Source organism: Dendrobates tinctorius, unplaced genomic scaffold (assembly GCF_039654945.1).
Source record: "Dendrobates tinctorius isolate UK_male_01 unplaced genomic scaffold, ASM3965494v1 ptg000129l, whole genome shotgun sequence".
In the NCBI taxonomy this organism is placed as follows: domain Eukaryota; kingdom Metazoa; phylum Chordata; class Amphibia; order Anura; family Dendrobatidae; genus Dendrobates; species Dendrobates tinctorius.
The window spans coordinates 31,646,752-31,674,311 of NW_027361797.1; the positions used below are offsets into that span (position 1 = coordinate 31,646,752).

General features: G+C 43.0%; 1 protein-coding gene across 1 annotated transcript in view; it reads left to right on the top strand.

Moving 5' to 3' along the window:
- The window catches only part of LOC141047703 (BOS complex subunit NOMO1-like), a 111,088-nt gene that overhangs the window by 75,054 nt on the left and 8,474 nt on the right, over nucleotides 1–27,560 (top strand). Inside the window, exons 25-30 of the mRNA XM_073542933.1 lie at nucleotides 1,594–1,735; nucleotides 3,700–3,783; nucleotides 4,994–5,104; nucleotides 20,161–20,262; nucleotides 20,387–20,506; nucleotides 22,450–22,542. Coding sequence (XP_073399034.1) covers nucleotides 1,594–1,735; nucleotides 3,700–3,783; nucleotides 4,994–5,104; nucleotides 20,161–20,262; nucleotides 20,387–20,506; nucleotides 22,450–22,542 — 652 coding nt within the window. The remainder of the gene's footprint in view (nucleotides 1–1,593; nucleotides 1,736–3,699; nucleotides 3,784–4,993; nucleotides 5,105–20,160; nucleotides 20,263–20,386; nucleotides 20,507–22,449; nucleotides 22,543–27,560) is intronic.

The following is a 27,560-nucleotide window of genomic DNA, read 5'->3' on the forward strand; positions in this document are numbered from 1 at the left end:
TAAATTTCTTCCTTTATAATACGGAGTATGACAGTTTTGTATCGCTTTTTATCAATTATTCCAGTTTTTTTTTTTAAATTATGCAGCATAATCAGACATCATTGAGTGTATTGATATGACTGCAAGAAAAAGATAAAAATATGCATCACAGGCTGTACACCCTAATGTCCTAAAATGGGACCCCTGCAGCTACTCTGACATGTCACTTTTAGGAAACACATGTATTTCTCGTGAAATAAAAATTCAAAGGCCTCTGTTGCTGGAAGCTGTCTGTATACAGTTTTCTCTGTAACTCCTAGAAACTTAAATGAGCGATGTAATGTTCGTTCTTCGGGGGCGCACCGCTCCTTGGCCTCTCTGCTTCCTGGTTGACACCATGCGGTGCATTCCTGAGGATTGACCATTCGGACTAGAGGCTCAGCGGCAATAAAGCTGGCCCAATCCACTAATCCGGCCAGTTTCAGAGCACCGCTTCCAACCTGTAATGCCTAGTGTTCTCATTCCCTAGGTAACCGGCCACTCTGAGCCTGTGGAGTAGCTGGTAACCTAGGCAACCAGCGGAACACTATTAGGAATGTGCACACGCTGCGGATCTGCAGCAGTTCTGCAGACAGTGTACAGTACCATGTAAGTCTATGGGATTTACAATCCGCTGTGCACATGCTGCGGTTTTTTCACTGCGGAAAAGCTGCGGTGTTGAATCCGCAGAAAGAATTAACATGTCAATTCTTTCTGTGGATTCCGCTGCGGTTTACCACCTGTTCCATTGTCCAGGTGTCAAACTGCAGGGAAAAACCGCTGGCCAATCTGCAGATAAACCGCAGGTCATTTTACCTGCGGTTTTACCTGCGGATCCGCACAGAAAAATCCGCTGGTGAATCCGCAGCGTGTGCACATAGCCTTAAAGATCCTTAAATTCTTGGATTTTTAATAAGAGGTAAATTGCAAAGTTGCCCTTTTTTTTTTTTTTTTTTTAACTAGCACTTTGCAATTTTAACCACTTAAGAACTTGAGGCAAGCCCTTTAATTAATAATTTGACAATTGGATGTTTCCCTAGTTCATGGGGTACTCTATCTGTGCAAGGTGTAAAGCTCTGATTGGTACTGACAAAGATTGAGTAGAAAACACATCCTTGTCTGTTAGGTGTGGGACCACTAAACTATAAGGATGCCGTTATGGGGTTCATCCTTCCAAACATGCCTCTGCCAAAACTGGACGTTGATTTCTCAAAAGACTAGGACTCATCTTCTCGATGTTGTATGTGTGTCGGCAGTGAGTGCATTGCCATTGAACAGATACAGTACAACTTCTCGGCTTCATCTGTGCAACGCTGACCAGAATCATCCCGTATAAAGTCTATTTAAACCAAATACCACCATGACTGGTTTTCACTTGGGCTTGTGCGAACATTACTGGTTCAATGGCCCCCATACTCAGTGACAGGTTCCCTTTAACAGACTTATATGTGCACATGTGGGAACTAGTATTCAGTATCTATGGTTTTGTGTCAGATGACAAAAAAAATAAAAGTCAAATTCTAGACAATTACATTGTTGTTGAGTTTGTGACTTTTCTCTCCCATGTCTTTGTAGTTGTTACGGGACTGTTTCCTCTCTAAATGGAGAACCTGAGCAAGGAGTGTCGGTGGAAGCTATAGGCCAAAATGATTGCTCCATTTATGGTGAAGACACTGTCACGGATGATGAGGGCAAATTCAGGCTTCGAGGATTACGGGTTAGTATTGGTATCTCACTTTTAGCTGGAAAAAATATAACTGTTCTCTCCTACCACATCCCATAGATAAATGAATAATGCCTATAATGAAAATCGTGACTGTTTTGGGGATGGGATGTGCTAACTGATATCGTCCGGCTTTAGTTGCCATTGCTAACTGATATCGTCAGGCTTTAGTCACCATTGCTAACTGATATCGTCAGGCTTTAGTCGCCATTGCTAACTGATATCGTCAGGCTTTAGTCGCCTATGCTAACTGATATCGTCAGGCTTTAGTCGCCTATGCTAACTGATATCGTCAAGCTTTAGTCGCCTATGCTAACTGATATCGACAGGCTTTAGTCGCCTATGCTAACTGATATCGTCCGGCTTTAGTCGCCTATGCTAACTGATATCGTCCGGCTTTAGTCGCCTATGCTAACTGATATCGTCAGGCTTTAGTCGCCATTGCTAACTGATATCGTCAGGCTTTAGTCGCCATTGCTAACTGATATCGTCAGGCTTTAGTCGCCATTGCTAACTGATATCGTCAGGCTTTAGTCGCCTATGCTAACTGATATCGTCATGCTTTAGTCGCCTATGCTAACTGATATCGTCATGCTTTAGTCGCCTATGCTAACTGATCTCGACAGGCTTTAGTCGCCTATGCTAACTGATATCGTCATGCTTTAGTTGCCTATGCTAACTGATAGCATAGGCGACTAAAGCCGGACGATATCAGTTAGCATAGGCGACTAAAGCCGGACGATAACTGATCTCGACAGGCTTTAGTCGCCTATGCTAACTGATATAGTCATGCTTTAGTCGTCTATGCTAACTTATCTCGACAGGTTTTAGTTGCCTATGCTAACTGATCTCGACAGCCTTTAGTCGCCTATGCTAACTGATATCGTCAGGTTTTAGTCGCCTATGCTAACTGATATCGACAGGCTTTAGTCGCCTATGCTAACTGATATCGTCATGCTTTAGTCACCTATGCTAACTGATATCGACAGGCTTTAGTCGCCTATGCTAACTGATATCGTCATGCTTTAGTCGCCTATGCTAACTGATATCGTCCGGCTTTAGTCGCCTATGCTAACTGATCTCGACAGGCTTTAGTCGCCTATGCTAACTGATATCGTCAGGCTTTAATCGCCTATGCTAACTGATCTCGACAGGCTTTAGTCGCCTATGCTAACTGATCTCGACAGGCTTTAGTCGCCTATGCTAACTGATATCGTCAGGCTTTAGTCGCCTATGCTAACTGATCTCGACAGGCTTTAGTCGCCTATGCTAACTGATCTCGACAGGCTTTAGTCGCCTATGCTAACTGATCTCGACAGGCTTTAGTCGCCTATGCTAACTGATATCGTCATGCTTTAGTCGCCTATGCTAACTGATATCGTCAGGCTTTAGTCGCCTATGCTAACTGATCTCGACAGGCTTTAGTCGCCTATGCTAACTGATCTCGACAGGCTTTAGTCGCCTATGCTAACTGATATCGTCAGGCTTTAGTCGCCTATGCTAACTGATATCGTCAGGCTTTAGTCGCCTATGCTAACTGATATCGTCAGGCTTTAGTCGCCTATGCTAACTGATATCGTCAGGCTTTAGTCGCCTATGCTAACTGATATCGTCAGGCTTTAGTCGCCTATGCTAACTGATCTCGACAGGCTTTAGTCGCCTATGCTAACTGATCTCGACAGGCTTTAGTCGCCTATGCTAACTGATCTCGACAGGCTTTAGTCGCCTATGCTAACTGATATCGTCAGGCTTTAGTCGCCTATGCTAACTGATATCGTCAGGCTTTAGTCGCCTATGCTAACTGATCTCGACAGGCTTTAGTCGCCTATGCTAATTGATATCGTCAGGCTTTAGTCGCCTATGCTAACTGATAGCAACAGGATTTAGTCGCCTTAATTTTTGCCAGCCTCTAGTATTTCCAGAAATGAATAGTATGAACGCTTTCCATTTATTTCCAGCCTGGATGCACCTACCATGTGCAGTTGAAGGCTGAAGGAAATGACCATATTGAACGTGCTTTGCCTTCATATCGGGTAATACAGGTAAGTTCTGAAAATTCTTGTAAATTTATTTTTGATTGTTTTCTTATGTTTCTCTTAATTATTGTGCCTCCCTGGTATCTGCCTTACCATCTCCTCATCATACTATATGTGCAGCGATTTCTTGAGATCCATGTATTTCTCGCTAGTGGTATAGAAGTCTTCACTTTATAATCTTTGTGTCTTTGCGGTACGGCTACTGATTGGCTCTACATGCGCTGACTTCCTACAGGGCTTTTTATATACTCTGGTAGGCACTGTTTATACACAGCAGTCAATCAGAGGAGGCAGAACTGCACGGAGGCGGGAGAGAGCAGCAGCTAGAACCAATCATAAGGCAGAGGGCGTGTCTCAGACTCCCTATAGTCACTGTAACCAAGCTGTAGTCACAAATCATAGCTGTACCTTAAGGAGCTGAGCTAGAAGCCAATCAATTCAATACAGGCTAAATATATTGCAGAAATAAATAGCAAGTTCTAGACCCTTGTGTTGACTAAAAAAAAAAAGTAAAAAATAAAAGTGTGTGTATGTATGTATGTATGTATGTATGTTGACTAAAAAAAAAGTAAAAAATAAAAGTGTGTGTGTGTGTATATATATATATATTCAAAAATAAGAATTTATGGTATTTGTGTGTTTGATAGTACAATGTATGAAAATATAAAATTATAAATGCTGTAGAGAACAACAAATTGCTGTTTTGTTTTTTTTTGTTTTTTTTTTTATAACCACTGCATCTCCCTTATAAAATGCATTAAAATGATCAAATCCTCATATATGCTTCAAAATGGTACCATTAAAGCTATAGCTAGGTCTTGTACAGGGCCATCAAGGAATATCAAGGAAAAAAAAAGTGATAGGTCTTGGAGATGGTGATGCAAAACTAATTAATTTTTTTTAAATGATATATTTTTTTTTTACATCGTTCAATATTTTTTCAAGTTGCTAAAATAATAAAGAAAGCCTACATGGGTATCACGTATTGTTGCCATACTTATACTGACCTGGAGAGTCCTGTTACTAAAACCATTAAAATGAAACCCAAAAAACAATGGTGGAATTTATGAATTTAATTTTGGACACATTTTGGGTTTATGCTAGCATTTCTACATGCGTCTCGAATATAGGCAGCATTTTTTTTTAATCCGCAGCTTGATATACAGTACATACTTTAGTCTCCCATAACATCTTACCCTTTTTATTTGTACGAAAGGTTGGAGATAACGATATAGAAGATATTAACATTATCGCTTTCCGACAAATCAACCAGTTTGATCTGAGTGGAAATGTCATAACTTCCCCTGAACACCTCTCCACACTGTTGGTAAGTCACAGCCTTTATACAAACTTTGGGAATAATCCCCTGTTTGTATTATAATATTTTAAGCCTTCTTTGCCAAAAATAGTTTATATTTTTACCATATATCATGCACCTAGAGTTTACTGTATCTATGTGTATCGGTGTACAATTGTATATATTGGTGAAGTATATGATGTGTCCACCAGGTGGCACTCCTGTTCTTCACGTATGGCGGACTTTATTAACAAAAAAAACTTGTTTTATTGCTTTTTTTTTTTTTTGTGTCTGATATTGGAGTTTATTTTGAGTGGAAAACTTTGTCAATCACATTAGCTTTACATTGGAATGGGTTTGTTGGCTGATTCTGTAAAAATACCCTCAAACAAAGGCAGAATCCACTTAAAATTAAAAGTACATTTCTCTTGGGGGTATTTAAAGGGAATCTGTCAGTAGATTTTTGCTACCTCATCTGAGAGCAGAATCCAAGAAAAAGGAAGTTTAGACCAGACAGGGCCTCCTCCCTGTCTGGTCTACACCACGGTAATTACTATATTCCATCGACAGTCAGTTATGGTTGATGTCTAGCTAAAATGGTCATGGATTCTATTATAGTTTGAAGTGTATCCTTAATAGTTTTGGTCTAATCTTGGGATCTCATCTGAGAGCAGCTTGATGTAAGCAAAGCGAAGCAGAATCCAACATTGTATCGCTTAGTTTACTGGGTGCAGCCGTTCTGACACAATTGGAGTATTTCATGTAGCATGAAGCACAGCTGAGGAAGCTAACCCCGCCCACACCAGGCTCTCTGTACACAGTCTATAGACAGTGAGGTGCTCCTGGTGCTAAAACAATCATTTCAAGCAAACAAAACCAAGGAGCTTGATAAGAGAGGCATCACTGAAATCTGTGTTTTAACGCCTACTCCTGCTGTCTTCAGATTACCTATTAAAAATGTGCTGACAGATTCCCTTTAAATATTTTCTTTTTTACATTTTTTGCTGCATTTTTTTCCGTAACCCCTTTGCGACAACGGGCGTAATAGTACGCCGATGTCGGACTTCCTCCCTTTGATGTGGGATTCTAGGGGTGAGCGCACATCTTTCTCAGGACATGTCAGCTGTTTTGAGCTGCTGACATGTGCCCGGAACAGCTGTGGGTGGAATCGCGATCCACCCGCAGCTATTAACCCGTTAAATGCCGCTGTAAAATGCTGACAGCGGCATTTGACAAGCGCTTCGGAAATCCGCCCACCGGTGACCCGCTTCACGTGATCACGGTTCGCCGGTGGGTTGGCATGACAATCGGAGGTCTCCTGGAGACCTCTATGGTTGTGAGCGCCACCCTGTGGCCGGCGCTCAAACCAAGTGAGGAATTCTACTACATACAGGCGAACTGATTATCGCATGTATGTAGTAGAGGCGATCGGGTTATGGCAACTTATAGTCTCCCATGGAGACTATTGAAGCATGCCAAAAGTAAAAAAATTTAAAAATAAAAAAAAATATAAAAGTTGAAATCACCCCGTTTTTGCCCCATTCAAAATAAAACAATAAAAAAGTCACAGATACACATATTTGGTATCGCCGTGTTCAGAATCACCCGATCTATCAATAGAAAAAGATTAACCTGATCGCTAAGTGGCGTAGCGGGAAAAAAGTCAAAAAAATGCAATAATAGCCGATCAAAAGATCGGACCTGCACCAAAATGGTATCAATAAAAATGTCAGCTCGGTGCACAAAAAATAAGCCCTCAACCGACCTGAGATCACGAAAAATGGAGACGCTATGGGTATCTGAAAATGGCGCAATTTTTTTAAAGCAAAGTTTGGAATTTTTTTCACCACTTAGATAAAAAAGAACCTAGACATGTTTGGTGTCTATGAACTCGTAATGACCTGGAGAATCATAATGGCAGGTCAGTGTTAGCATTTAGTGAATCTAGTAAAATAGCCAAACAAAAAACAAAGTGTGGGATTGCACTTTTTTTTGCAATTTCACCGCACTTGGAATTATTTTCCCGTTTTCTAGTGCACGACATGGTAAAACCAATGGTGTTGTTCAAAAGCAAAACTGCTCCCGCAAAAAACAAGCCCTCACACGGAAAAATAAAAAAGTTATGGCTCTGGGAAGAAGGGGAGCAAAAAACGAAAATACTTCCGGGGGTTAAAGGGAACATGTCATCAGGATTGTGCACAGTAACCTACAGACAGTGTCAGGTTGGCGCCGTTATACTGATTACAATGATATCTGGTGATGAAATCCGTCTTGTGGTTGTTTTACATCTTTATTTTCAGTTTTTAGTTAATAATATGCCCGTGCTCCAGGGCGGCCTGTGGGGGGTCTTCATGTGGTGCTCTGATTAGGTATTCATAATGCAGCCTGCTGACAAGTCACTGATCCCTCACTGACCTGCCCCCTAGTTTGAATAATGAATATCTGTACACACTGAATTAAAAAAAAAAAACCCTTCTGCAGGCAGGCGACAGCCATGGCACTTGTGCTGCAGAATAATCGCATGTTTAATGTGTAGTTACTACATGTGGCTGAGCTTTTCCTGAGGTATGTAACAAAAAAAAAATTTTTAAATGGAGCCCGCCGTGCCTGTGCAGTAGCAGCTATCGGTGTACATAGCCGAGATCCAATTGCTGCTATTACGCATGCGCGAGTGGCGCCATCCTGCTAGAGAAGGAAAAAAAATTTCCTCCTCCCAGATGGCGTCACCCGCACTTGCGCAGTAGCAGCTATCGGTGTATATAGAGGCGATTGTCGAAAACTTGGAGGAGGACATTTTTTTTTTCTTTCCTAGCAAGATGGCGCCACCTGCGCATGTGCAATAGCAGCTTTTGGATCTTAGCTATGTATAATGGCACCGACCTGAAACTGCCTGTAGGTTACTGTGCACAAGTCTGCTGACAGGGTCCCTTTAAATTGAGCTATACTATACATGGAAGAATTAAATGCAAGATCTAGCATTGATCAGAGAGGATCTAAAGGTCCTGATGAAAGGGTTAGCTCACTTTACTGTTGCTGTAAAGTAATCCCATTATAATAATAATTGGAGGATTAGAGCGATGGGCAAATGACTGGAAGCTTTTATCGTTCTCTTGATGAGACAAGGTAAACTGTTTGCAGAGAGACATGAAAAGAGACAAGGGAAAAAATATGAAGGACATAAAGTATAGGATCATCACAGCAAAGCCCTAGAGTCACATCAAGACAAATCCACTCCCCAAACTTATTATCCCCAAACTTTACAGATTGGAAATATTAAACTTGGTTAGTTCGTTGCTTGGTTTTATCTGTTTCTGGGAAAGTTGTGCAATGGTAGTCAATGATCGTCACCTCCTTTTTACCTATATCTTATGCAATGATTTCTGATAAGACTGATACGTATATGTATATCTATATCAGAATTTGTCACCCAGCTATCCCGGAAGCAGTCTCAGAGCATGTTACTGAGCTGCTATCCAGCTTTCCTAGTGATGGCAGCAGTCTAAGAATGTACTATTGCTAAGCTGTAATCCAGCTTTCCCACTGCTTACGTTAATGCAGTGACAGCACTGATTCATGTAGCAGGAAAGCTGGGTTACAGCTCCGTAGTCCGATGTGGCTCCTAAGCTTTGTAATGTGGTCTCCTTATATTAATCTAATGCCCTGCACCTTTCATATTCAGGAGCTTCTACCTCATGTTGTACAAGTCGTGTAGGAGGTGGGATGCTCAGTAACACCCCCCCTTTAAGTCCATTTACAGTGTATGATTGTGAATGATCTTTCCTAGGAACGCTCGTGTCCCGATAATCTTGCAGTGTAAACAGGCTGACGATAACCTGATGAACAACCGAAACGCTTGTTTGTGAAGTTAAATTATCTTTTGCCTAGCCCAAAAGATTTTTTTCTTGGCAGCACATGTTTTTTTGTAAACGGGGCCTCTGCTGCTGAGAACAAGGGCAGCCTACGTGCGCCCCTGCCGATCAGCTGTTTCCTCTGCGAGTTATGGGTGGAACTGCTCAGTTGCGGAACTGCTCAGCACCGCTCCGTCAGCTGTACAGTGGCTGCGGAGGGTAGTGCATATCCACCCCCTATTGACTTAAGTAGGGGGTGCATGTACCCAGCTACAACCACTAGCTGTGCAGCATTGCAATTCATGACACCCAGCTGCCGCTAGTAACAGTTCATCGGCAAGGTGCTGGGTGTCACACCACCACGAATCAGATTTTCATGACCATTTTAAGGGTCCATTTAGACTAACTGACCGGTGGCACGATACTACCGCCAGTTACTAAACTTTCACTGATCAGCAGTTATTTGAATGCCTGGCTAAACAGGCAGACCCAAGCAAAGTGCGTGCAGTGAGCGATTTATAATAGATCACTCAGTGTGCAAAGGCTTCCATCGTTCTTAGCAGTGTGCGTCCTGTTTACATAGAACAAAGTGCAACCGAGAATGATTTATTTTTTTATGCCTGATCATTTTCACCCGATGAACCAGTGTTTTTTTTAGTTTATCAGGTGATTGGCAGCCTGTTTACACGGCAAGATAAACGCGAAACAAGCATTTATAACCACACGCCAATGCCCCATTAGAATAGGCCAACAATATAAAACTCCTGGACAAGCCTTTATGTGATTCCCTATCTGCTGTAATAATAGTGCCCGTAGAGAGGAATTTTAAGTTTACTTTGATTTTTTTTTTTAACTTGCATATGATGATCACACATTTCTCATAAATATGTGTGTGTGTATATGTGTGTATATATATATATATATATATATATATATATATATATATATATATATATATATATATATATATATATATACAGTGCCTACAAGTAGTATTCAACCCCCTGCAGATTTAGCAGGTTTGATAAGATGCAAATAAGTTAGAGCCTTCAAACTTCACACAAGAGCAGGATTTATTAACAGATGCATAAATCTTACAAACCAAAAAGTTATGTTGCTCAGTTAAATTTTAAACATAAAAGTGTGGGTCAATTATTATTCAACCCCTAGGTTTAATATTTTGTGGAATAACCCTTGTTTGCAATTACAGCTAATAATCGTCTTTTATAAGACCTGATCAGGCCGGCACAGGTCTCTGGAGTTATCTTGGCCCACTCCTCCATGCAGATCTTCTCCAAGTTATCTAGGTTCTTTGGGTGTCTCATGTGGACTTTAATCTTGAGGCTCCTTCCACAAGTTTTCAATTGGGTTAAGGTCAGGAGACTGACTAGGCCACTCCAACACCTTGATTTTTTCCCTCTTGAACGAGGCCTTGGTTTTCTTGGCTGTGTGCTTTGGGTCGTTGTCTTGTTGGAAGATGAAATGACGACCCATCTTAAGATCCTTGATGGAGGAGCGGAGGTTCTTGGCCAAAATCTCCAGGTAGGCCGTGCTATCCATCTTCCCATGGATGCGGACCAGATGGCCAGGCCCCTTGGCTGAGAAACAGCCCCACAGCATGATGCTGCCACCACCATGCTTGACTGTAGGGATGGTATTCTTGGGGTCGTATGCAGTGCCATCCAGTCTCCAAACGTTACGTGTGTGGTTGGCATCAAAGATCTCGATCTTGGTCTCATCAGACCAGAGAACCTTGAACCAGTCTGTCTCAGAGTCCTCCAAGTGATCATGAGCAAACTGTAGACGAGCCTTGACATGACGCTTTGAAAGTAAAGGTACCTTACGGGCTCGTCTGGAACGGAGACCATTGCGGTGGAGTACGTTACTTATGGTATTGACTGAAACCAATGTCCCCACTGCCATGAGATCTTCCCGGAGCTCCTTCCTTGTTGTCCTTGGGTTAGCCTTGACTCTTCGGACAAGCCTGGCCTCGGCACGGGAGGAAACTTTCAAAGGCTGTCCAGGCCGTGGAAGGCTAACAGTAGTTCCATAAGCCTTCCACTTCCGGATGATGCTCCCAACAGTGGAGACAGGTAGGCCCAACTCCTTGGAAAGGGTTTTGTACCCCTTGCCAGCCTTGTGACCCTCCACGATCTTGTCTCTGATGGCCTTGGAATGCTCCTTTGTCTTTCCCATGTTGACCATGTATGAGTGCTGTTTACAAGTTTGGGGAGGGTCTTAAATAGTCAGAAAAGGCTGGAAAAAGAGATAATTAATCCAAACATGTGAAGCTCCTTGTTCTTTGTGCCTGAAATACTTCTTAATACTTTAGGGGAACCAAACAGAATTCTGGTGGTTTGAGGGGTTGAATAATAAATGACCCTCTGAATAAACTTTTCACAATTTAAAAAAAAATTAAACAAAGAAATAACATTCTTTTTTGCTGCAGTGCATTTCACACTTCCAGGCTGATCTACAGTCCAAATGTCACAATGCCAAGTTAATTCCGAATGTGTAAACCTGCTAAATCTGCAGGGGGTTGAATACTACTTGTAGGCACTGTATATATATATATATATATATATATATATATATATATGTGTATATATATATATATATATATAGTGTGTGTGTGTGTATATATAATAATATATAAAGTTCGATGTGTGTGTATGTCCGGGATTGGCATCCGCTCCGTCGCAGCTACAGCCACAAAATTTTGCAGTCACACGTCTGGACCCCGACAGCGTCCTAGGCTATGTTGTGAGGCGAAATTTTAACCCCGCGCGTTCCAATTCACCAAACAATTTTGCCCCTATCTACATAATGGGGGAAAAAGTGAAAAGAAAAGTGTTGGAGGCAAATTGACAGCTGCCAGATGTGAACAAGGGGGACTTAAAGTTAAAGAATGAGAGCGATGGCGCCAAAGAGTATATACCGTACAGTTGCTAAAGTGGGGCCCTGACATGGGATACTCACCACACACGGGGATATGAACACACACACAAAATGCGCCACACACTACCACGTGCTTCACCACATATACCCCCCTCAGCACACATTTCACCACACATACACCAACCTCGCCACATAAAAGTCGAAACACAAAAGTCTCCACTCAAAACTCGCCACGCTGTCCCAGAGCTGTTTAAAAGATGAAAAATGAGCTGTGATTGGTTGCTATCAGCAACAGTTTTCTTTGTAGACAGTTGTAGTAACTGAGGCCTATTATTCTTATCATTTCTATGGTGTTATCGTCTATTAGATACACAGCTCAGCAGACAGTATCACACAGGATAGGATTAGATACACGGCTTAGCAGTCAGTATCACACAGGATAGGGTTAAGTACACGGCTCAGCAGTCAGTATCACACAGCATAGGATTAGATACACGGCTCAGCAGTCAGTATCACACGGCATAGGATTAGGTACACGGCTCAGCAGTCAGTATCACACAGAATAGGATTAGATACACGGAACAGCAGTCAGTAACACATGATAGGATTAGATACATGGCTCAGCAGTCAGTGTAACACATGATAGGATTAGATGCATGGCTCAGCAGTCAGTATCACACAGGATAGGATTAGATACACGGCTCAGCAGTCAGTATCACACAGGAGAGGATTAGATACACGGCTGAGCAGTCAGTAACACACAGGATAGGATTAGATACACGGATCAGCAGTCAGCATCACACAGGATAGGTTTAGATACACGGCTGAGCAGTCAGTAACACATGATAGGATTAGATACACAGCTCAGCAGAAAGTATCACACAGTAGAGGATACTTGGGTAATCGTTTAGTTAATTTGTGTTGCATATCTGTAGTGTTGAATATAGGCCTGGGGTCAGTACCAAAGCGCAGAGTGGAATTTCCCTCACTTCCATACCGGGGATCCCTTTAAGAGAGCCTGGGATCAGAACCAGAGCACTGTGTGGATTTGCCCTGACTTGCTTACCAATGATCCCTTTAATAGAACCCTGTTGTCAGAATCAGAGTGCCGAGGGATTTGCCCTAACTTCCATACCGGAGATCCCTTTAAGAGAGCCTGGGGTCAGTACCAGAGCATTTGAAGGCAATTGCCCTGACTTCCATACAGGGGATCCCTTTAAGAGAGGCCTGGAGTCAGAATTAAAGCTCTGGATGGATTTGCCTTGACTTCCATACCGGAGATCCCTTTAAGAGACCCTGGGGTCAGAAGCAGAGCGCTGAGTGGATTTGACCTAAATTCCATACCAATGATCCCTTTAAGAGACCCTGGGGTCAGAACCACAGAGCAGAGTGGAACTGTCCTAACTTCCATACCGGGGATCCTTTTAAAACCAAAGCCCCTGGATGGATTTGCTCTGACATCCATACCAATGATCCTTTTAAGGCTGTGTGCCCACGTAGCGATTTTTAAGCGTTTTTGCCGCGATTTTTGGCGTGAAAACACTGCGAAAACGTTTAAAAATCGTGTACAGAACGCACCCCATGCATTCCTATGGCATTCCACACATGCTGTGCTAATGCTGCGCTTTTTTCCGCGGCGGAAACGCATCGCGGAAAAAATCGCAGCATGCTCATTCTTTTGTGCGGAATCGCAAAGAATTGCTGCGATTCCGCACCCATAGGAATGCATGAGAATCACTTACTTCCCGCATGGGGCTATGCCCACCATGCGGGAAGTTAAGCGTCTCATGTGCGGTTGGTACCCACGGTGTGGAGGAGAGGAGACTGTCCTCCAGGCCCTGGGTACCAGACCCCTGTAAAAAAAAGAATAAAAAATAAAAAATCGGGGTATATTTACCTTCCGGTGTCCCGCGCTGCATTCCCGGCCTAAGCGTTCCCAGTAATGCCTTGCGGCAAGACCCTGTAATGACGTAGTCTCGCGTGACTCTAGCGGTCTCGCGAAATCGCTATAGCAACGCGAGACTACGTCATCACAGGTCTCGCAAGGCATTACTGGGAACGCTGTGGCCCGGGATGGCAGCGTGGGATGCCGGAAGGTAAATATACCCCGATTTTTTTTATTTTTTTTAGCATTTTAACATCCTATCTTTTACTATTGATGCCGCATAGGCGGCCTCAATAGTAAAAACCTGGTCACACTTGCCAAACACTATGTTTGACGAGTGTGACCAACCTGTCAATCACTTTCCAAGCGATGCTTCAAATCGCTTGGAAAGTGCTTGAATATCACACGCGAAAATCGCGGCGAAATCGCAGTGAAATCGCGCGGAAAAAAACGTGAGATTTCTGGGAAGGAGTCCGGTTTTTAGTGAGCGTTTTAAAACGCTACGTGGGCACATAGCCTAAGGGTGTGTGAACACGCTCGGATTCTGCTGCGGTTCCGCAGCGGATTTGGCCGCTGCGGGTCCGCAGCAGTTTTTGCTGCGGTGTACAGTACCGTTTATTCCTTATGGGGATAAAAAACCGCCGTGCAGACGGTGCGGATTTTTACGTGCGGTTTTCCTGCGGTTTTGAAACCGCAGAAAGAATTGACATGTCAATTCTTTCTGCGGATTCTGCTGCGGTTTGCCATCTCCTCCATTGTGCAGATGAAAAACCGCAGGTCTTTTGACCTGCAGATTTACCTGCGGATTTTACAAAATCCGCGCGGCCAAATCCGCACCCCAATCCGCAGCGTGTGCACATACCCTAAGAGGGAAGATGTGCCTATGTGATGGAGGATGTGTGATGGGGATATGGGCACAGGATGGGGGGTATTCATTTGTCATGTACTCACTGCTCCTTTCAGGGGGGCAGACAATGGCTGGGAGCTTATGTTCCCAGCGATGCTAGATGTCTCCCACCATGTCAGTGTCGAGGTGTTGTCAAGTGGGAAAACTATTGGTCATAGCAACCAATCACAGCTCAGCTTCTTTTAACCAGCTCTGGTGAAATGAGAGATGCTTAGTGATTGTTTGCAAGAAAAACTGTTGCTCATAGCAACCAATCACAGCTCAGCTTCTTTTGAACAGCTCTGGTGAAATGAAAGATGTTTCGTGATTGGTTGTTGAGGCACACACACATTCATTTTTTTATATATATATCTATATATATATATCTATATATATCTATATCTATATATATATATATATATATATATATATATATATATATATATATATATATATATATATTTATTTATTTTTTACACACACTAAATAAATATATATATATATATATATATATATATATATATATATATATATTAGTTATGTTCTGTAGCCTTTTAACATTTCCAATGTCGATAACCAGCTGATTGCTGGAGGTGCCATGAGCCTAAGCAAAGCCCTAAGGGCCCGTCCCATCTTTACCCTGTGATGGTCGAGATAAATGAGGTAAAAAATTCCTAAAACATATAATCCAAAGGAAATAATTGCGAATCACTCACCCGCCGTAAACTGTTTTTCTGCATTTCATCAGCTTCACCTTTCACAGCCGATCATTTTCTGCACTCTTATTTCCATCACTTGTTACAACCTTGCCGTCCACGTTTTTTCCGATGCCATGCTGTGCACCCAGCCCTGCACTTATATCCGTGAGAGCCTTCTACTTCGCAGCCTCTGTGATTTGCGCTTTGTTCTTTTGCCAGAGGCTGTGCGTAAAAATATACATAAAATGTATGTCTTCAAGTTTAGTGCAGAGAGGTGTTAAGTTGAAGACCTTGCTTGATCCTTTGGGATGTGTCATTTGAGGAAAACTGGGCTACTGAAAAGAGTGCAATGTTTACCATCGACACATTTCTTTGGTATTCCAAAATATAAAGGTTAAAGGAGTTCAGTACTTATTTCAACCCCTGTACATCCGGTTTGTGAGTGCTTCTGCTTTCCCACTTCCTGATTATGTATATGATTCGGCTGAAGGCGAGGAGAGTGAAGGCAGTGCTGTTTGACCTCAGGGATTGCATGACATAACTGTCATGCGATCCCCATGAGAGCCCAGTACCAGCACCGCGGTAGATAATGTTATTTTACAAGGAGGAATTGAGAAAGAGTTGTCAGAGTAGTGAACAACCCTTTAATTTGTGCTGAGATCTTATAAATGTGCCCCTACTGTGTAATGGCTGTGTCTGACCATGCAGGGACATGGTCTGATCATACCACATCTCCTGGGTGGGAGACGACAGGAGGGGATCACAAATGATTTTCATTGACGTAAAACCTTTTTTAAAAAACTGGAAATGCTTTTTCTCACAAAATGAATCAGCTGTGATCCCATGCTATCCTGAGTAAAAAAGCAAAAAGGTTTACCTGTCCAGGCCTCCAGACAAATGCACTCAGGGTGCAGTGGGCCCATATAATTAAGATGGTAACACAGACACCGCAGTTTACAAGACCAAATGGGCCCAACTGCACCCTGAACTGCGCCGCATACAAGTTTTTTATTGTGCATTAACATACCAGGCAGCCGCCCCCTCCATGTATTGGTAGGCTGTGAGCGGTTGTTTCATCGGTATTCTTGCACCTGTTACCATCTTAATTATATGGGTCCACTGCACCCTGATAGTGCATTTGTCTGGAGGCCTGGACGGGTAAACCTTTTTGCTCTTTTGCGGTTTTCCACACTTGTCAAGCACTATGTTTGACAAGTGTGACCAACCTGTCAATCACTTTTCCAAGCGATGCTTCAAATCGCTTGGAAAGCGTAAGCATTCTGCAAGTTAAAAATGCTTGTGTTTTATGGGAAACCGCATGCGAATTCCGCATGCGTTTTACCCGCGGCAGGGAGTTGCGGAAATACTGCGGACATTTCTGCAACGTGGGCACTTAGCCTTAGGCACACGCTGTGGATTGGTCTGTGGTTTTTTTTTTTATCTGCAGAACAGCAGGTAAAATGACCTGCGGATTGGCCTTCGGTTTATCATCTCTACAATGGAGGAGATGGTAAACCGCAGCAGCAATCCGCAGAAAAGAATTGACATGTCAATTCTTTCTGCGGATTCAAAACCGCAGCTTTTCCGCAGTTAAAAATCCGCAGCATGTGCACAGCAGAATGTAAATCCCATAGGATAACATTGTCTGCAGAACTGCTGCAAAACCTCAGCGTGTGCACATAGCCTTAATGCTGACTGCTCAGCACCACATTTTTTTTTCCCTGAGTCTCATGAGCAGACATCCACCTGCTGTACTGAAGTGTTTGGGCTAGAGTCTAGACGCTCTGCATAGATGTTTCAATTTCATTCCCTCCAGGAGAGCTCCCCCCTCCCAATGGTCCAGAGCTTGTAACTCAGTAGCTTATAGCTCCTGGGTGTATAATGTTATAAAAAAAAAAAGAGTCCAGGACACACTTTTATTTTTAGACAGACAGGGTTGTCCTTTGTCTATGTATACAATATCTTATAGTCCTTCCCAATGTAGCTCCTGCAGACTGTATATTTCGGTCAGGTATCCAGACCTCGACTGCAGCAATGGAGTGTTTTTTTTCCCTATGCCCACCAGCTTTTCCATCCATGGGGAATTGGACTTTAGGTGCTATAGGAATAACAGCATGTGTTTGTTTGTTCCCCTACCCAGTGAGTCTGATGTACCTTTTACCACGTACCTCATGGTCGATCACAGCTGCAGTCCACATTTTCTGACCACTATCTAGTGTATCAGATGCACCATTTACCACGTACCTCCTGGTGGATTGCAGCAGCGGCACTAGTGTTCTGTCCACCAGTCGGTGAGTCAGATGCACCATCTACCACATACCTAATGGTTGATTGTAGCAGCCGTACTTGTGTTCTGTCCACCATTCGGTGAGTCAGATACACCATCTACTGCGTACCTAATGGTCAAATGTAGCAATAGTCCATGTCTCATGCCCCCTATCCAGTGAGTCAGATGTATCATTTACCGCGCACCATCTAGTGACTCAGATGCACTACCAGTCATGTTCCTCATGGTCATTTGCATCAGTGGTCCAGGTTTCCTGCCCCTATCCAGTGAGCTGGATGCACCATCTGCCATGTACCGCATGTCTAATCGCAGCAGCAAATGTTAGTGCTCTCTCCGCTATCAGGTAAGTCAGTCACACCATCTGTCATGTACCATATGACCGCTTTCAGCAGTGGTCCAAATGATCTGCCCGCTATCCAGTGTGTCAGACTCCGTCCGTATCTACCACGTAACCCAACCTTGGTCACGGTTACGACCCCAAGGGCCTTGTCCTCCATCCTGTGAATACGATTTGCCAAGAATTATCCAACAGGTCAGGATCTCCATCGACATTTAACCACATCGCTGTCCGCAATGCAGTTCAGCTGCGCGACTCACTAGCCAGTAGTTAGACCCAAGATAACCAATAGCAGCGTTTCTAGTGCTCTGTCCACTATTCAGTGAGTCAAGGCCTAGTTTTACAATGATTCTTACAATGATCTGGCCTCTCCTTCAATTTTCTCAAGAGACAGGTGTTTGCTTTTTACATCCCTTTTCAAAAGATTTTAACGTCTCGCCTGCAGATCAAGACTTTTCTTCAGGGAGCTGGACACTCTTTTTTCCCCTACCGGCCTTTGGTAACACCTTGGGATCTCAAGTTAGTACTCAGTGTTCAAGAATAAACATTCAAACCTCTACGAGACACCTTTCACTCCTTTCCTAGAACGATGCCTTCCTGGTCACCATTTCTTCTATCAGATGAGTTTCCAAACTCACAGGTCTCTTGTTCCCCCTTATCTATGGTGTCACCATCCGATACCATCCTTTCTCCCTAAGGTCGCTTTTTGTATTTCTCCCCAATGAGGATACTGTTTTTGACCTTTTTTGCTTCCTTTCTTTATCAAGAATGGTCTCTAAACAAACTGGACCTGGTAGAATTCTCTGTAGCTATCTTCCTTGGATAGCACCAATCAGATGTGCAGATTCACTGTTCATAATCCCAGAATGTACTCGTAAAGGTTTTGGCTGTTTTCAAGTTTATTAAGGCCTGCTGGGTTCGCTCTTCTATTCTGAAGCCTACCGACTAATGGACAGATTGCATCCATTTAAAGTCACCAGGCGCTCCACTCGCTCAGAGGGGGGGGCTCATCTGTCACCCACCTCCAGGCGTTGGTCTTGTAGATTTGTTAGACTGCTACATGGTCTTTCTGTCATACCTTTGCCAAGTTCTACAAGGTTCACATATAGGTTTAGTCATATGCAAATCTCTGTAGTCCTACTAGCAGCAGTGACCCGAGCTCTGATTTGACGGTACCACCTTTACCCATCCTTGGGGACTGCTTTTGGACGTCCCATGGTTTCCTGTGTTCCCCAATGAAGCGATAGAGAAATGAAGATTTTGGGTACTCGCCGTAAAATCTCTTTCTTGGAGCCTTCATTGGGGGACACAGTACGCGCCCTTGTTTATTGTTCGTTGTGGTTATGTTATGATAGTTTTATACCTGTTGCCTCTCCTACTGCTTTCTCACTAAGGCCTGTTTCACACTTCACTTTTTTGTGTCAGTCAAAATCCGCCAAAAAGGCGGAAAGCGGATCTGTTCCTAACTGATGTGAACGGATGCCACCGGATCCGTTTTTTTCAAAAACCGGCGGATATTGACTGATGGTCAAAAACGGAAGTGTGAATCAGGCCTAACTGATAAGCTCGCTACCAGTTGGTGGGTATATACTGCTGGGCAGGAGCTAACTCTTTCTGCATAGTGTCAACCTCCTAGTGGCAGCAGCATACACCAATGGTTTCCTGTGTCCCCCAATGAAGGCTCAGAGAAAGATTTTACGGGGAGTACCCAAAATCTTAATTTTGTTCATGGGAACACCCCTTTAAGTCTCATCACCTTGGCATGCCAGGCTTGACATGTGACTGTCCGCAAGGAGAAATGTTGATGTGACGTTAATTATTTTTTTCCCATACAGTTGAAGAATTAAATTGACACTTTAAAGCTTATTAAAAGGGTCCAGAAAGTTTTATTTGAAAGAAAAAAAAAAGTGAAAATACTGTGCATTAACCATTCTGATGAATTTGACACAAAATCCAGATGCGCAAAAAGAAAAATACCAAGTAATGAACTATTTAGACTAGTCTATTGTGGCAAAATTAAGTTTGCCCTGTCTTCAAGTTAGTCACGATTAATAAATCTGTCCTAACGTGGCGTTTTACGGTGGCAAGAATATTGAAGAGGCAGAGAATTGCTCAGAGTAAAGTATAGATTTCATTTGTGACACTTTTTGATTTTTTTTTTTTTATTAGTTTTTAAAATGTGTTGCAGAATGAAACTTGCAGAAAACAGTGATGTGTAATTGGCTTTTGATTTCCCTTTAAATCTAGGTAAAACTGTATAAAAGTGAAAATTTGGACAACCCCATCCAGTCGGTTTCTCTGGGACAGTCCCTGTTTTTCCATTTCCCTCCGCTGCTCAGAGATGGAGAGGTAGTTATTTTTTTATAATTATTGTTTTAAAAAATAAAATACATAATTGGAAGTCAGACGACCGGACACAGCAGGACTTGTGCACTTGAAGTGTTTGTTAGCCGTTTACTTTTTTGTGTTTCAGACCTACGTTGTACAGCTGGATTCTTCCCTCTCTAAATCTCAGTATGACTACACCCTGCTGCAGATCTCCTTCAGCACACAGGGATACCATAAGCACATCACTTTCACCTTCAACCCTACGGTCAGTCTAGCATTTGTTTGCCTTTTTATGTACATTATGTACTCATTATGACTTTTCATACTGATATATTTTTTATTTTTGCTCTAATATAATACATTTTGCACTTTTCTATATATTTTTAATTTGATCATATTGTAAGTAGGTCTTTAGCACATATGCATAGATCAATGTTGGCCCTTATAGAAGGTTGTACAGGACCTATTTATGTGTATGGAGGATTTTAGGAGAACGAGGAGTACACCAGTGAATAAAAGATTACATTTTTATTAGAAGACAATATAAAATGTAAAATATAACACCGACATAATGACTTTCAGGGGTAGACAAAGGCACCAGAGTTAACACTCATAAATGTAACATAATTGCACAAGTCCAGCGCATCCATATCAATGATGCAAGCAAAGTGCTGCTGTGCTAGTTAGTGAAACAAGGCATGAAAACCACCAGAGAAAAAGTAGTACCCAACATTGTGGAAGTAGTTAGAAAACCCATATTGGCAGGTTCTTACCAAGGAGAAATGAGTGAAGCCCCTTGAGAAAGCAGTGCGGTACACGCGCACGAAACGCGCGCCGGAGTATTTCACCCCCACCCCCAGACAAGAAATTGCTTTACATAGAAGTCAATGTTACTGCTTTTGTCAGTGGAGGTACTCGTAACTGAGTGGCCAAATGTTTACAATCATACCTTCAGTGATTTTCACATCATTGTGTTAATTCCAATTTCTCGCCTAGGTTATATAGCATCCTGGGCTGTTTATTAGTTTTTTTGCAGTCTGCATACACCAAGTATTTTAATATAGGGCAGAGTAGGGGGAAACTTGAATTATTTCACCTATTTACTTCCTCATAGTCCTGTGATCACAGCAGCATCAGCACTACTATAAACAAGCAGCCTCTGTAGAGTAATGTAGGTGTGACAGCAGGGTTATGCAAGCTGGCAAGTGCTTTTGTAGATCTGTGAATGTGATAAGTAGTGTACATCTCTACCAAAGTAACATTGCAGGCAGTATTAGCCACTTCTTGTTTGTGACTTGGGAAGGAGAGGTCTGCAGCACATAAAGCTGAGCTTTACTTTATAATCTTGTCTAGATTATACAGTGTCTTGTGCCATTTATTAGCTTCTTTTACTTGCAGTCTGTATACACCAAGAAATTTAATATGGGGCAGAGTAGGAGGAAATCTTGAATTATTTCAGCAACGGTATGTACTTCCTCACAGTCCTGTGATCACAGCAGCATCAGCACTAATGTAAACAAGCAGTCTCTCTAGTGAAATCTGGGTGTGACAACAGGAATATACAAGCTGGCAAGTGTTTTTGTAGATTTGTGAATGTGATAAGGTTACATCTCTATCAAAGTAATATTGCAGGCATTAGTAGCTACTTCCTGTGGATGAATTGCGAAGGAGAGGTCTGCAGCATATAAAGCTGAGCTTTCCCATATAATCATGTCTAGATTATGCAGTGTCCTTTGCTGTTTATCAGCTTCTTTTACTTACAGTCTGCATACACTAAATATTTTAATATGGGGCAGAGTAGGAGGAAGCTGGAGTTATTTCAGCAATTAACTTCCTCACAGTCCTGTGATCACAGCAGCATCAGCGCTAATTTAAGCAAGCAGTTTCTATAGAGTAATTGGGATGTTGCCACAGGATTATCAAGCTGGCAAGTGGTTTTGTGGATTTGTGTAGGAGATAAGGGTACATCTCTACCAAAGTAATATGGCAGACAGTGATAGCCGCTGTTGGTGAATTGGGAAGCAGAGGTCTGCAGCACAAAAATCTGTGATTTACTGGGAAAGACAAAAGCTTCGTACACGAGGATCTCACGGTGCACACGTATATTATATGTTTTAGGAGTAAAGCAGCATGCCAAGTCTGAGATGGGATGTTTGCACCTCGTGACACATATACTTTATGAATGATCTATCTTTTTTTGACTTTCAGAGAAAGTTGCCTGAGCAAGATGTAGTTCAGGGCTCGTACCTGGCTCTTCCTCTCACCCTCCTGCTGCTTTTGGCTGGTTACAAGTATGACAAGGTAACTAAACCTATACGTTCAATAGTAATGTGCAGCACTTACCACCCCACGCCATACACAGGCTCATGACATGCGCTTCAGAACAGCAGGCGTATTCACTATGGTGATACATTAATACATTTCACCAAAGTTATTAAAGCCTTCTATGTGATGTAACATGTCATCATCCTGTCTGTATAGGACTAGAACAGGAATTGTTCCTTGTTCAGCTTTTAAAAAGGATTAGAATGGATTTAGCAAAACCTTTAATATAAAATCCCGACTAATGGATGGGTTAAGAATAGCCAAAAATGTCTAGCTCCCGTACGAATGCTGAAGCCATTTGTAGGCCGACGCTTGGAGCTGTCATTTGTTGTATAGTTTAACCCTATTAACTGCTCACTCACCAGTACAGTACAATACCATTGTGATATTACTGGAAGTCAGATCAGGCTCTGCATCGCACCAGTGATGTTGGTGTAGGAGGGGCAAATGCAAAAGACCCCCACTGTCATGAGACAGCGTTGTAATGATATGGTGTTATGGGAGAAAAACTCTATAAATACTATATAAATGAATACTTTAATGGCAATGTCTAAGGCTTGAGTGCCTCGGGAGGTCTGCTGTGTTTTTTTCAGGAAAAGCACAGGGGCTCTTCCACGTGTTGTATGAGATCGGTAGGAATATGCAGTTCACCCATAGACACAGTGTTAGTTCAGGAAATCAGCAGACCCCTTTTTAAATTAAAATTTCTGCAAAATCTATAAATGCACATAAGATCACAGTTGATTAGTTGGGTATTGCCCCTACACAATGGTCCAGGATCAGCAAGAGTCTTATGTCCTCTCTTGAGTAGAATCAGGAGTCAGCACAAAAAAAATAGCCTTGGTGGCCAATAGAATACATGTGAATGGGTATAATAAAATCTTATCATATGCAGGGATAACAGTATGTATGGATTTGAAGGCACAGTGCACGAAAGTCTGTAGTCACGCTAAGTGACTGCAGACGGGTGAACCCTCACAGGGCGCACAGCACACCCTGTCAGGATTCTCCAGTGCTGGTGCTGATCCGGGCAATCATGTTACTGCGAGTATACAATATGTATATTCCCGGCCACATTCCGACTAGACGTGTGTCGCCTCACTCAATGCAAGTGCATTGAGCGAGGCCATGCACATATAATTGAAATGTGGGCAGAGATAGGTATATTGCATACACCACATGACTGCCCAGTCTTGTCACCGCCACTTCAGAATCCTGATAGCTGGTGCTATGAAAATTCACAAGTCTGTAGAATCACGGTAGCTGCAGACTTTTATGCCAAATTTGGACAGCCTATTTAAATAGGTTGGACATTGCAGACAATACCTTTTTGGTTACCTAAGACCCCTGCTGTAATCTGTAAGGATATTGATTAGCAGTAGCGATGGGGGGAACCCGAAAAGTAAAGTTCGGGGTCCATACCGACCACCTAATGTTACACCACAAACATCAGGTGTTTCCTGCGCTGTCATGCAGATCATTACCGCCTGTCAGAGAGCTGCGGTTCCCATGCTGTCAGATGACAGTGTGAGACAGCAGTTAGAGGTAAAAAGTTTACCTCAGGTCACAGGCGTCGGCTGAAGAGAGAGTACTACTCCCATCAGCCTATGCCTGCTGTTGCTGATGACAGCGATAGCAGGCGCTGCTGATAAGAGTATTCATGAGCCGTTGCCTGTGGTATAAATAAATAAAAAAAATGACATGGAGTCTTTTCTATTTTTGATAACCAGGGCAAGTAAAGCTAACAGCTGTGGGCTGCAACACTCAGCTATCAGCTTTATTATGGCTGGATATCAACAATAGAGGGGTTCTCACACCATTTAAAAGAAAATATATATCCCCCCACTTTTTACGACAAGCTAAAGCTGGGAGCTGGTATTCTCAGGCTGGTAAGGGCCATGGATTTTGCCCCCCAGCCTAAAAATAGCAGCCCGCTGCTGCCCCAGAAAAGGCACATCTTCTCTGGTGCTTTACCCGGCTCTTTCACTTGCCCTCGTGTGGTGGCAAGTGGGGTAATGGTTGTGGGGTTGATGTCAGCTGTTTTATGGTCACTGACATCAAACTCACAGATCAGTAATGGAGCGATGTCTGTAAGATGCCTCGATTACTAAAACCATAGTTAGATTGTAAAAATGAAACAAACAGAATAATATCCTTTAATTGAAAGAAGGACACAGGCTTTTATTGAAATAAAAATATAAAAGCACAGTTATGCTCACCTTACACCTATTCCATGGAAGCCTTTGTCCCCTGTAAAAAAAAAAAAAACACAAAAACCCTGAAAATAATCGCTCCTGCTGTGTCTAGCGTTGAGGTCCCATGAGAAAGTTCACTGAAATTCAAACTTCATGAACCCAGGTGACCTCACTTATGGCATTGCTTGCTTTGTATTGACTGGTGACATCAAGTCCAGGGGTTAGTAATGGAGTGGCATCGGTAATACGCACCCATTACTAACCCCATTGTAAGTTTAGAAATAAACACACAGCATAAATAAAATCCTTTATTTTAAATATAAATTAACACCCTGTTTTACACGTTCATTTTAAAATAAAAAAGCAAAGTTATACTCTCCTTACGCCTATTCCATTGAAGCCCTTGTTCCTTGTAAACAACAGAAAATAATAAACAATCCTTATGCCTAGTCCACCGATGCCCATTTCCCCTGTAAAAAAAAAAAAATATATTAACAACCATATCCCTCACCTGTCCAATGTGAAGATAATCCAAACAGTGACACGACAATCAGGATGATTTGTACAGCGGTTACACCAGTGATGCGACTGCTATCCCTGCCAGTTGGAACACGCTGACAGGAGCGTAATCAATCATGTCAGTGTCTAGTGCTGGGTCTTTCACCGGGAAGGAACAACCACGGGAAGGGCAGTCTCCAATGAAGGAAACCACCTATGCCAAAACATGGTATCCATCCACAGACAGCTGTTTCGGGGTATTGCCCCTCATCAGTGTGGAGTAGGAAACTGGCTAGTAGGAGCAATGCCTAGTAAAAGACTATGAAAATGAGGATGAGTGACCTCATGGAGATCAACATCCAACACTGCGGAGACACCATCACATGTTTCTCAACGCAGTGATTCTAGAGCAATGCCCCCATCCCTTATGGGAAATATGCAAAAACATGTAAATTAATCATCCGCGGAGACACCATCACATGTTTCTCAACGCAAGCAATGACTAGCCAGGTCTTTCACTGGGAAGGAACAACCACGGGAAGGACAGTCTCCAATGAAGGTATCAAAACATGGTATCCATCCACAGACAGCTGTTTCGGGGTATTGCCCCTCATCAGTGTGGAGTAGGAAACTGGCTAGTAGGAGCAATGCCTAGTAAAAGACTATGAAAATGAGGATGAGTGACCTCATGGAGATCAACATCCAACTCCACACTGATGAGGGGCAATACCCCGAAACAGCTGTCTGTGGATGGATACCATGTTTTGGCATAGGTGGTTTCCTTCATTGGAGACTGCCCTTCCCGTGGTTGTTCCTTCCCGGTGAAAGACCTGGCTAGTCATTGCTTGCGTTGAGAAACGTGATGGTGTCTCCGCGGCTGATTGATTTACATGTTTTTGGATATTTCCCATAAGGGATGGGGGCATTGCTCTAGAATCACTGCGTTGAGAAACATGTGATGGTGTCTCCGCAGTGTTGGATGTTGATCTCCATGAGGTCACTCATCCTCATTTTCATAGTCTTTTACTAGGCATTGCTCCTACTAGCCAGTTTCCTACTCCACACTGATGAGGGGCAATACCCCGAAACTGCTGTCTGTGGATGGATACCATGTTTTGGCATAGGTGGTTTCCTTCATTGGAGACTGCCCTTCCCGTGGTTGTTCCTTCCCGGTGAAAGACCTGGCTAGTCATTGCTTGCGTTGAGAAACATGTGATGGTGTCTCCGCGGCTGATTGATTTACATGTTTTTGCATATTTCCCATAAGGGATGGGGGCATTGCTCTAGAATCACTGCATTGAGAAACATGTGATGGTGTCTCCGCAGTGTTGGATGTTGATCTCCATGAGGTCACTCATCATTTTCAGTGTCTAGTGCTGAGCTCCTGTTAGTTCACTGGAGTTCATAGCTGAGCCCTGGTGACCTCCCTGTGTGAGAACTTTCTCATCACATCAGTGCCCGTGTTTGCCTTGGTGTCATGCAGTTGACAGTGTGCAACACAACGGATGTTCGGGCCCTCATCAGAATGGGGTCTGGGTTTACATTTGGGTTTGGATTAGGGTACCGTTGTGGTACCCGAACAAAACTTTTTTCAGATGTTCGGCCAAACCCTCCGAATCTGAACATCCACAGGTTCACCCATCACTAATCAGCAGCTGTTATTTTATGTGCAGTACCCCTACAGCAGACATGGTGTACTATACTATTCCCATTGAATCAATGGACTGCCTATGCGATGCACAGACCTGCTGGGGTCTCTCTGGCGGTAGTGATACTCTTTGTGTACAGTCTCTGCCATGGCTAAAATATGGGGGGGGGGGGGGGTCCCATGTTCTGCCGCTGTTCTTTAATGCATAGGAAAAAAAATAAACCATTATTCTCGCCTTCCCTCCACTCCCCTCGCTGTGCGGCGTCCTCTTCCGAAACCGGCAGCTTAATTCAGCGTGCAAGCGTCAGGAGCGCATGACATGATGTCACTTGCTAATGTGCATGCAAGGACACACATCCAGTTGAAGTTTGCACGGTCTTCAGCAGACCCCCAAAGTCACAGGCCCGGTTGTGACTCCTGCGATCTCGGTTTTTAGACCCCTGAGTACACACTATTTTCTGCTTTTTCTTCGCTTTCATAGTATAACATTGAGTTTAGATAGTTTGTCTCGTACTCGTTCCTAGTAACTTTTCCTTAGCTCTACCTTGTCTTTACAGCTACAGTGTAGTAGCCTGCCTCATTATGAGAATGACCTTTAGTGTATTGATAATGATGGCTTGAGGGCCTGAATAATGACCAGTGTGTGCTTGTGG